The sequence below is a fragment of the Strix uralensis genome, chromosome 4, assembly GCF_047716275.1.
Source record: "Strix uralensis isolate ZFMK-TIS-50842 chromosome 4, bStrUra1, whole genome shotgun sequence".
In the NCBI taxonomy this organism is placed as follows: Eukaryota; Metazoa; Chordata; class Aves; order Strigiformes; family Strigidae; genus Strix; species Strix uralensis.
In genome coordinates this window covers 20,478,834-20,490,618 of record NC_133975.1, presented here as the reverse complement: position 1 = coordinate 20,490,618, position 11,785 = coordinate 20,478,834, and the positions used below count along the sequence as shown (strand labels likewise).

Below are 11,785 nucleotides of genomic sequence, written 5' to 3'. Positions count from 1 at the left end.
CCGCCCGCGGCAGGACCCTGCGTCGCCGCGCCCCGCCCCGTCCCGTCCCGCACGCGCCCGCGGCCCCCGCGCCGCTCCATGGCGGGACCCGCGCGACCGTTGGAGCGCGCGGGGCGGGGCCGGCCGCGGGGCGCGCGCCGAGGGAAGGCCTTTGCTGGCGGAGCCGCCCGCGCGCGCGCTCCCCCCTCGCCGTCCGCCTCGCCGCGCGCTCCAGCGTCTCCGCGCAGCCCCGGCGCTTCCTTCCGGCCGCCATTTTAGTGGCTGCGCCTGGCCTCGCGGCGCTGCTGCCGTCGCTGCTGCTCGAGGAGCGGAGAGCGCGCCCCGCCGCACCCAGCCCCGGCCGGCCCGCCGACCCGCCGGCCCGTCCGCCGCATCGAGCGGCTGCCCGCGTGCCCGCCGCCGCCATGTCCAAGCGCCACCGCCTCGATCTGGGGGACGATTACAGCTCCAGCAAGAAACGCTCCACCGACGGGTAAGGGGCGACGAGGCCCGGCGCGGGGAGCGCGGCCTGCGGCGGGTGGGGGATCGCGGCGGCTCCCGCGCCATCCGCTCCCCATCCTCGGCTCTGGCCGTTCCTCGCGGAGTTGGGCCCCCGTGGCGAGCGGGGCGGCCGCCGTGCGGGGCGGGGAGGAGAGGGCTGTAACGGCCGAAGCCGCGCGGCGGGCCCTCAGCGGCGCCGCCTCGGCTGGGCAGGCCCGGGAGCCCCGGCGGCGCCCTGGAGCGCTAGGCCTAGGCCCGGGATCGGCCTCGCTGTCGCGGCCGGGCCCCGCGGTGGGGGCGGAGGAGGCGGATGGCGGCAGCGCGGCGGGAAGCGGGCGGGGAGAGCGTGGTGCGGCGATGTTGGGAGGGGGAAGGGGAGGAGGCCGCCGGCCTAGCCGCTGGGGCGAGCGGGGCTGGGCTCACGTTGCGGCGGAGCCGGGGGCGGCGCGCTGATCGGCCCACTCACCCGCGCCCGGCTTTGTCTGCGTCTCTTTTCGCTTTTTATGGCCTTTCTTTTTCTTCTTTTTTTGTTTTTTTTTTTTCTTTCTCTCTCTGGCTTGAGAGGTCTGGTAAATGTAGTCCTAGAGGTCAACATAAGTTTTATTTTACCTGTATAATTAGTGCCTACCCTGGTAGGAACGTTATTCCTTTGTTAACGTCTTTCAGTAACTGGCAGGGATATGCTTGACTTTAAGAATCGATGGTGAGGTGGGTTTTGTACTGTAGGGGTCAGAGGAGGGGTTAGATTTTTTTCCTCAGTTTGGCAAAGGTTAAAGCTTTAGGAGTGTACTGCCCAAGCTTTAGCAGATTTTTGTTAAGGTTAATGAAATTGCAGGAACACAGACAATACACTGGTGCTGTCCTTCCATACACAGTTGTTTTAGAGCCTTCTCTGCATAACCTTTTACTCTCTATTTGGGCGGGGGGGCAGGGAAGGCGGGTGGCTCTTTAAAGTAAATTTCTGAGGTCTAAAGGAACAGAAATAAATACTGTGCTTATCTAGTCTGCCCTTCTTGAGGCAGCACAAAAGACTTCCGTGAATTAATCAATTTCTAAAGTCCGACAGTACTGTTTTGGACTAAAATATTTATCTAAGAAAAATAATTAATCTTGTTCTCAAAGCTTGTAGGAGCTTTGAGTCTACTCAAAGTCTACCGTAACCGTTGATATTCACCGATAAAGTCTTTGCAAAACTTGCCTCTTTCTTCTTAAAGGTGAGCTTATATAGTGTCGGGTTTTACTCCCTGGAGTTTGCATTTTTCTCTGCTAAACAAAAGTGAATGTTTATTATTGAACACCTATTTCCTGTATGTATGATCACCATAATCTTATTTTTTTAATAAATGTGTTGAGCTATTTATCTCCTTCAGTATATTTTTGCATAATTTGCCAAGAGTTGAAATACCTCTTCTGTGTATATAGAAAAGTTGTGGTGTATATATACAGATTTTTTGTATGTAGAGGTTTTTGTAAAATTTTCTATTTAAAGGTGGTACAACTGTTATGGTTAGTTGTAAAGATAATCACTGGTCAGTATTTCCTTGTTTGCGTGTTGGTGGGCTTTATAGTTTTGGTATGGTTTTATTTGGCATTGTTTCTACTGATTATCTGCTGTTATCCTGAACTTTTAGTCATACCACTTTGTATATACTGTAATGAGTTCCCACCAGTGGTAAAACTTTCTAACTAGAAATCTTTGACCTTTATGGCACCTAAAAACTATACAAGTGCTGCTCTTATGCCCCGACTTTGTCCCTTCCTCCTCTGCCAATAGAAGCATTAAATGGCACAGGGCTGAGAACAAGTCACTATAAGCATAATTATTGAGCGTGATTATTTCTAATGTTACTGGAAATCTTAATTCGTGTAGTGCAAGCCATACTAATGTCACATTGTCTGGATGTATTTTAGGATAGTTTGGTTTTACAGCTTATGGAAGACTGTAAGGAAGATGCACAGGGAGATTCTTGTTAATAGCATGTATCTACATGTCTCTGCCTTTACGCAGTTTAGTTGGTTTTGGAGCTGCATTAAGCTGAATTAGCTCCTTGGATGGTTACCACTTCACATGCAGAATAGTGGTTTATCTTGCATTCAAACTGGACTACCTGACTAAATATGAAAGTTCTATCAAGTTACTGTGGTTTTTTTAATTTCCTTTTAAATTGAGGCCTGTGTTGGTATGTGTGGCTCTACATGGCAACGCACCAGGCCAACAGGCTTGTAATTGTTGTATAACCTTAAGTATCAGCATGACATCTCTTCTTTCAGTCTTGAAGTTTCATCTATGAAGTAAATAAATTTTTGGAAGAATGGGAGTTGTATGGAAGGTTTTTGGTTACACTGTTTGTGAATTGCATGCATAATATTTGAAATATGTTAATTTTTTTCCAAATGTACTTCAGTTGTGAAACGTCAGAGTCACTGTGTTAGTGGGATGTATCATTCAGACTAATTGTACTTTTTTTATGTATAGAACATAAATTCTCCTTTAGCTGCATTGGCTTTTTTGCATGAGCTATTGCTATATCTAGTAATGGAGGGAAAAAACATGATCTATTAGATGTGCCTAGACGTTCACTGTGGTGATCAGTGGTTTTACCTTGTGCCCTTTGTTTCCATTTTCATTTTATATGCTTTTCATCCTCTGATTTAGTGATTGCTACAGCACTTCTTTTGTATGCACATGTGTGTATGTTATATACATATATACATAAGGAGGTGAAAGCAGATAGCAGACCAGACTACTTCACTTGAAAAAGCAAAAAAAACCCCAAACCCCTTCTCATTATGGAGGCTCTTATGGGATTCAGGCCCAAGACAAATATGATCAAATTATGATTATTTTATTGTTCATTTCTGGGTTTGAGATCAGTTTTCTCTGTGCAGTAATAAAAAGTAACTTAAATGTGACAGTTTACAAATGAAGAACTGCCAAGTTGCATTTTCAGAAAGTTTAATAAATTCATATGGCAGCATAACTGTCATTCCTCTTTTCCCTTGTTGACCGAAGGAGTCTGGATGGGTCTGCTAAGTTGTAGCAATAACGGGAGGCTGGGAAACATTTTGGGGGCGGCGGGGGGGAAGTGCTGCTATAAAATATAAAATGATAGGTGTTAGAGAGTAAGTTTAAGGGCATGTTGTATGTTGTGGTTTCGTTTTCCTGTGCTAAGATCTGGTTGCCCCTGCTTCTCTCTTGTTTACAAAAAAAGACACAGCTCTCTTGATTAACCTGTAAGTAGTTTGTAGGTTGGTTTTTTTTTTTACTTCTGAAATGTAGTAGAACTTGATAGGTTTTGTTTTCTTATTTGTATGATTAAACAGCTATAAGAGTTCAATGAAGAAACTGAGAAATGGGGACTAACAGGATTTTCCATTCTGGATTGTGTTCGTAGTCCATTTAATCCACTGTCTTGTTCTTGAGGTTGTATTTTTATCTATGCTCTAAGCCCACACAAATTGCTACCAACACAGAAGGCGACAGTTCTGCCCTCTCCCCTGTGCTGCAAGTGAGTGTTTGGAGACTAGATCAGAGAACTGATCTGAGTTAGAATTGACATTGGTGGAGGGGGTCTAGGGAGGGCATGTTCTGCAAAAGACCGTTAAAATGTGTTACACCAACACAGGGGAAGGGTTAGCAACAGTGGGGGTCTGTTGATTTTAGCAGTAGCCCTGGTTTATGTGAGGCTGAAGCATATCTGAAGATACACTTGATGATCTGCGATGTAGAAGCTTCTGACACCATACTGTTTAAGTAAATGGTTACGGAATAGTTTTTGTTGGTGTGGTTTTTTTTACACTCTGACTAGGTATCAGTGAAGAATAAAAATCCTTCAGAAGCGTGTCCACACACACAAAAACAAACCAAAAAACCCCCATTAGCAGTGTGTCTTATCCTTCCCTTCAGGGAAGTGTGTGCTGTTACCAGGTTGCTTTTATCCCCTGGTTTTACTATTCTTAAATTGCTTTTATACCTTTATTTCCTTTTCTTATTAATGATGTTACTTGTTTATCCCCATACCTGCAGATATTTAAAAATCTGATTGTGACTAGCTCATTAACAAGTCCAAAGTTTTATTCCTGTCTGATACATGCTGTTAGACTCTTCCACTATTAAGTGTAGAGGTTATTTTACAGTAAGAACAGATTTCTAGCTTGTACAATATTTGACTGTGTTAGAAGTAATATTGAAGCTATGGTATCTTGGATTCAAGCAAATGATCTGAAAGGGCCTTAATTTTTCAGACAATTCGGTGTCCAAAGCTTCAGGAAAATCTATATACATGTGAGTTAGGTAGGCGACAGTAAACAGTGTGTTTTGTAATCCACTACTTCCAGTGGGTCATGTTAAAAGAAGTCTTAAAAAAATTTATTGTGACATCCTCTGCCATAATATGTTGAAGTATTGAGGGGAAAAAAGTACAGTTTGCATAGATTACATTACTTTGTATAAGAACAAGAGTGGTGGTTGTTTCCAATGTGCAGCACATAGAATCAGTACTAATATAATCTTGGTTACTTCATCTTCTCTGTAGGTAGGAAGTTGCTTATTACTTCACCAGTTAGATTTGAATGCAAGTTGCATGTTAAAAAAAACCAAAAAACAAAAAAACCCACAAAAAACCAAACAAAACAAACAGAAAACAAAAACAAAAAAACCCAAAAACCAAAGCAAAAGACTGGAGAGGAGTGTTGGCCAGCAGTTTTCTTTAGAAATGCTCTCTTTCTTTCAGGCATGCCTGAGTGCTGGTAAAGAAGAGGGGGAGGTTTTGTTTTTCCTCAGTGGGTATTCCTAAAAATGTTTATATGTGCATTTACTTTAAAGCTACTGTTGACTTAGTTTGTTGTTTTCGTTTTTGATGAGATTTCAGTTAACATAATGCACAGAAGCTGAACCTGAGGATATCCTCATTTTTGCAGGCAAAGATGCCAGTAACATTGTGATTTACACTAGTTTAAAATGCGATGGGTTGCTTTTGTAAAGTGGGGCTTCTTTCAGGGTGCTGAATTAGGGTAAGTTAGTGATTTTTTTTTTTTTTTTTATTAAAATGATGTAGCTGTAGTTCTTTGGGTCAAACTGGAGATTTCTTTGCAAGTGTTTCAGTGTTCATAGGGAGTGTGAGATTATGTGCAAGAACAACTACATGGATTTGCAAAATCGGAAACTGCCACTAAGACTGAAGCCAGAGGTTGAAATTTGAGTGGATAACTACAGTGAAAAGAATACTGTTTTTCTTTTGCAAGTGCAGTGAACTTTTTTTTTTCCCCTTCATATTTGGAACAAATGGGAATACATAAATGCTGGCTGTTTTCAGTGTGTGATGGGAGGTGATACTGGAGAAGATGATACAACTTGGTAGTGTTAACAGTTGGACTCAATGATGTTAAAGGTCTTTTCCAACCTCAATGATTCGGTGATTCTGTGAACTGTAGTGGCTGGTTTCAGGTCTAAGTTTGAGACTCAGCAACCTGTCTGTCAAAGTTGATTGAGTCAGAATTGTATGGAAGACTTTGGAAAAAAAAAAGTCTACAAAGTAATTGTGGGATGTTAATATCAAACTTTTCTTCCAGGGCTCGCTTATAATCTTGAGTTAGTTTTTGTGGGTTAGCATAATTTCCTTGCTGAGTAGGCAAGAAGGCTATTTAGTGTTCTCTTATTTTTCTGCAGCAGCAACAAGTAGGCATGGGAAGTCTAGAATGTACAGCTGATCCTTTGTAGTCATTAAATGAAGAGGGCTAAGATGATGCTTTCTTCAAGTGATAGCTTCCTTCAGTCTTGCCTGTAATGAGAGGAATTGTGGTAGTGCTTATGTACAATGAGTGTAACTGTGTGTATCTAATACTCAGTATGCATCATATCCTGATACTCTTTGCTTATCCTTCTGGATAGCTGTTTGCAAGGCTTTTTAAAAGATCTGGTTTATATCCACTTTGTACTAGATACCTTTAAAGTTGTGTTGTATTTGAAGTCCTGCTCTGCATTTAAATATTTACGTGTCTCATTTTCTGCCTCTCTTAACTCATTTTAGGAAAGATCGTGACCGGGACAGGGACCGTGATGACCGTTCTAAAGATCGCGACAGGGATCGTGACAGAGATAGAGATCGTGACAGAGAAAGGGACAAGGAAAAAGATTTGCGACCTACATCTAACTCTACGTATTATGCAGCTGCTGGCTTACCAACTATAAAACCAGCAATGATTCCACACAGTATTAATCCTTTCACAAATCTACCGCATACACCACGATATTATGACATCCTGAAAAAAAGGCTACAACTTCCTGTCTGGGAATATAAAGAAAGATTTACAGATATTTTGATTAGGCATCAGTCGTTTGTGCTGGTTGGAGAGACTGGGTCTGGTAAAACAACACAGGTGAGTTCTTATCTATACAATACTGCAGTTTTTAAAAGTTGCTAGGTGTGTCTGAGGTGAAACTTGCTTTGGTTTCTTGAAATTCATTGTGTAAGAACACAAATCAAATGGTGAGCAATACTAATTTATATGTTTTATTTGCTTAATGAATACAAAAGTGAGAAGAATCTTTCGGCATCTTCTGCTTTCACAATCCAGCCCTGTTCTCTAGCCCGTGCTTCTACTAGACTTTGAGTGGTAGTTATCTTTTTGGTGAAGAAAGATAAAGATATTTTAATGGCTAGACAGAAGCATACTAATCCAGAAACTGAGGTGATGATTCCAAATTGACACCTGTAGTTATTTAGCTGTTTGTGTGGATAGCAGCTGGAAAGTAGGAGAAATGTTACAGAAGTAGGGACTTCTTAGTATTTTATGAAACTTACCGTTACAGATACGAGCTTAAAGGGAATTGAAATGTCAGATACAATTCTGACATGATTTGATTGGATCATGTGTCTTGGTGATCTTCAAACTTAAGACGAAGAGACTTGTGTTTCCTTGGTACTGCAACTTCTCAGAGGTCATAGAGTACTGAAGTTAAAATTACTTTTTTTTTGGTAGATTCATGGCTTTAAAAATCTTCCTCAGCACTGAAAATAGTGATAACATGTCTGCAGAGCCTCCTTAACCCTTAAGAATTTTGGGAAACAGTAAACAGGGAAGACTTAAGATACAAGAACACTGCTGTGTGTTTGTAGCAGGACAAACTTGCTCAAAACTGTAATCTAACCTCTGGTTTGCTGTTTAAAATCTGTGTGGCAAATTGATATAAAAAAGTCCTTTGTTCTGTAACCTGATAAATTCCTTTTATCTAGGCACAAAATAAAAACTGAAGGATATTTTAGCCTTTAAAATGGATTATAGCTAACTTAAGAGTAAGTCTTACAGAAATAAATTTTTAGTCATAAAATTTGAATGTCGAGAAAATGTGAAGGACATAGTAGCACATTGGATACCTTTATAGTTGTGCCTGAAATATTTAAAATTATATGCCCTTATTGCTACAAATTTTAGGAACTGGTGTCTTGTTTGGAAGGTACCTTATGGCATTACCTGTATTGCTTTTTTTTTTAACATGTATAGGGTGAGATCAGGATTTTGTAGAATTCTTCAGAAAAGTTTGGTTATATAGTTACTTGGAAGAGACAGTATTCTGAACATTCATGTAAAAAGTTTGGTACTTATCTATATGAAAACAAGGTTTCTTGTTGCGTGATCTGAGAATTTGAAGGTCTGAAGGGTGTGTGTTCATAATATCTGTGACTTAAACTTCAAATACATCTTGCTATCATGTCATTCCACAGGCATAAAGCTTTTCCTGAATTGTCTTACTACTTTTACCTCTTACTTTCTGAAAGGACTTAAGAAACCTAAGGCAGCTTTCCTAAAAATGAGATTTAAGCTACCAGAAGCACATAAGCTGTCTTGGAAGCTTCACTGCTTCCTCTGAGTTCTCCCTATGAGATTGCAGACAGGTTCTGAAACAATTGAGAGTGTCTCTGTAGTAATTTATCACTGAAAATGATCCTGCTGCCAGTTAATGAAAACCTTGTTTTGCACGTGATAGTGTCACATCCTTTTTGTGATCAAATGCTGTCTTAAAACCAGTTAGGAGTGGTGGTTTTTTTCCTTGCATTCATTGATTAGAGCAAGATAAATAATTATTTGTGGTTAAGAGCTCAACTGAAGTGCTTGAACTGAAGGTGTATGTGAACTATTTATGCTTGCTTTTATTGGTATAAAGTTGGCATTATTTGAAATATGTAATGAATTGTTCTTCCAAAATTATCTTCCCTTTCATTGCAATAGTGGAAGGCTATATAGTAGTAGATAATTTTTTGAGAGTGAGCTGCTGCCTGTCCAGTCTGTCCTTGATTATTGTGTACATGTTTTACCATTAGTCTTGTAGAGCACCCAGGTTTGGAAACACTGGCTTTGACAATGGAAACAACAGGAGATAAAACTTTTCTTGGTCTTGTTCCACATAGACTTAAACCCAAAGCACTGAAGAAATACATTGGAAGCCAAGACCATTAATTCTCAACTCTTCAGAGTTTGCAGGGGCTTGATTTGTAATTTAAACTTCACATTCCAAGTTAACTGTTTTCTTTAAATGCTCCTGGAATATGCTCCATGGTGGAATGGGTGTGCTGAATTTCTTCTAGAAGGAGATTAAGTACTTGCTGTAATTGCAATGTGGGATCATATGTGGTGCTGGTATAATAATTTAAATTTCTTCTGTAGATGGAATAGTAGACTAGCATCTGCTTTCACTTGAGAGTCTTACTGTAAAGAGTAAGATGTTTTTTGTCATAAGGAATGCCACTTTGTCAGCAAGTTTCCTCAGCAGGTGAAGTTCAGAAGCAAGGTGATTCCGAATATAGCTTGATCTCCTGCTGTCCTTGCAGTCCACGAGAAAATTGATACAGGTAGAAGTCTGACAGCTTTTCAACTAATGAAAACTCTAAGAATTCTACCTCATAACTTTTAACAGAAAGTTTTCAGTAAATTGAAGTGGCTCAGAAAAGCCAGGACAGTACCCTTCCAGTACTCTGCTCTGCATCCCTTTAAAAACATAAATTCCCCTTGACTTTGTAATAGTCTTTAACAGCCCTCAGTGCATTTGTCTTTGATCTTGGAGGCCACTCAATGTGTCGTCGATACCTCCTGTTTATGGAGCTTATATTTGAAAATTTCTCTTAATTGAGAAAGTCCTTGAGGTTAAAGGGTGCTCACTAAAGCTATTCCTCATGCTTTTGGTATTGATAAAATGGCTTTTTTAAAGGGAAGTCAAGGGTTCTGGTGATTTCTAGGTGTTTTGTGTCAGTGGAGTTGACTTAATTTTATGTTAGGTTTTATAAGAACCAAATGGTAAGTTTCAGTGTATTTCCAGTCATGACTGAAGTAGAAAACGTAGTATGGCACAGTCCTTTTTCCTTGTGTTTGTATGTCTCTTAAAGCTGGACATGAGAAGTATTCTGGTGGTCATCTAAATCATCTTAATGCACTGGAGTCTGTGTAGCTCTTGTCATTCATTTGACACCAATGCTGTAGTTTTGCTGTTTACTGGAAAGCCACTTCTAAATTATTTTTATTTCATGCTACTGTGGCCTGACAGACCTGCTGTTTTAAAGCTTATTTCAGGACTTGCTCTGTTTCAAGTCATGTAAATTCACCTAATATGCTTGAGTTGAGGTTTTATTTGTGACTTGAGAAACAAATGCCTTTCTCTACACTGCATATTAGGGGAGTGTGTATGCGTTACAGGATAGGGTTTCAGGTTCATGCTGTCAATATTCAAGAACTGCTATTATTTTTAGTTTTGAATAGGGCATTCAGAAATTTGAGTTCTTCCCAGCAGTCTAGTATTCTCCTGTCATATTTTGATAGTCTGCTTTCTCTTTTTGTATTTATAATGGAAGTATGTTCTCAATTTAAAAAAAAAAAGGTTTTCATCACAGTCTACACTTGTCTGCTTGTGAGTATGTTTTAATGTTCACTGATGTCCAGTTTTCTGTGGAATATGGTATTCTAGAAGAAAATTTTTCCTGATTTAGATTACACTGCTTTGCACCAATGAGGAATAACAGGAAATGTGGGTTTTTTTCTTCTGTAAATGTGAGCTTTTAAGAATACTTGAAAAGCAGTTACTAAGGAGGAGTGGATTTTTTGATCTATAGACTTGGAACAAATTGTGCCTGGAGATGTCTCCTCATAAAACGTCACACTGAGAACATGTTAAGAATATTCTGTCTTCATCAAGAACCTTAGAAATTCTTCTGAATAAAGCTTCTTATTTTGGATGATTCTTACTGTTTCCAGATTCCTAACAGGAGCAGAAAACTGCTGACTGATAAATAAGGGCTAACATAAGAAGGAAAACATAGGGATTTTGTATGTGGCTCAAAATTTCAGAAGAACAATAATTAACCAGATGAACATAACTAATTATTTGTTCATTTCATTTGTAGCGATTCATGGTTAAGACAATTTTTATGTCACTAAAATAATTCTTTTTGCTTAATGTATTAATAAGCATTACTTTTTAAAGCCACAAAATATAATTTGCTTATTGTAAAACTTAAAACAACAAACCGAGCTACAGATCTCAACATTCTGAGTGTTAACTTTAATTTTGGCTGCTTTGGAGCATGTTGGCTGTTGCTAAATATCTGTGTAAGGTACTGATCAGTGCTTAAAGGTACTGTGAACTTAGGCATTTCCTTGATAACTTCAGAGATAGTTATGTACATGCTTAATGTGAGTGTTTTATTTAGTGGCCAACTAACTAGTCGGTCTGCTCTTATGCTTTGGATATTTTTGTGCGTGCGGTTGGCATCTCAGTGGAATTGTAACTAACTTTATTTGATACAATATAAAGTTACAGATTACATCTGGCCACTTGAAGTGTGTTTAAAACTGAATTTTATTCTTGACAGATCCCTCAGTGGTGTGTTGACTACATGCGCTCATTACCTGGACCAAAGAGGGGAGTAGCATGTACCCAGCCTAGGAGAGTAGCTGCAATGAGTGTGGCACAGCGGGTTGCTGATGAGATGGATGTCATGCTGGGCCAGGAGGTTGGTTACTCTATTCGATTTGAAGACTGCAGTAGTGCAAAAACCATTTTGAAGTAAGTATGGCAACTGTCAGGTAAAGGTATAACACAGCCTACTCAGGGGTGGGGGGAGTTGTAGAGCATTGTGAAGGGTGTGAGCAAAATTATGAAAGGAACAATGAGGAGGGGAGTGAATCTATGGACAGGCACTTCCTGTGTCTGAGTGGAGAAGACAGACAGGAACCATAGCATGAGCTGAGAGAAACCTGAAGTGTGGGGCTTGAGTAGGATTGAAAATGAGTCATGCCTCCTAAAGAAATCACTGCA

General features: G+C 40.4%; 1 protein-coding gene across 1 annotated transcript in view; it reads left to right on the top strand.

Annotated features, from left to right (window-relative positions):
• Window positions 1-204: 204 nt before the first annotated feature.
• Window positions 205-11,785, top strand: part of DHX15 (DEAH-box helicase 15) — a 49,272-nt gene continuing 37,691 nt past the window's right edge. Inside the window, exons 1-3 of the mRNA XM_074865911.1 lie at window positions 205-472; window positions 6,510-6,858; window positions 11,340-11,533. Coding sequence (XP_074722012.1) covers window positions 405-472; window positions 6,510-6,858; window positions 11,340-11,533 — 611 coding nt within the window. The 5' untranslated portion in view covers window positions 205-404. The remainder of the gene's footprint in view (window positions 473-6,509; window positions 6,859-11,339; window positions 11,534-11,785) is intronic.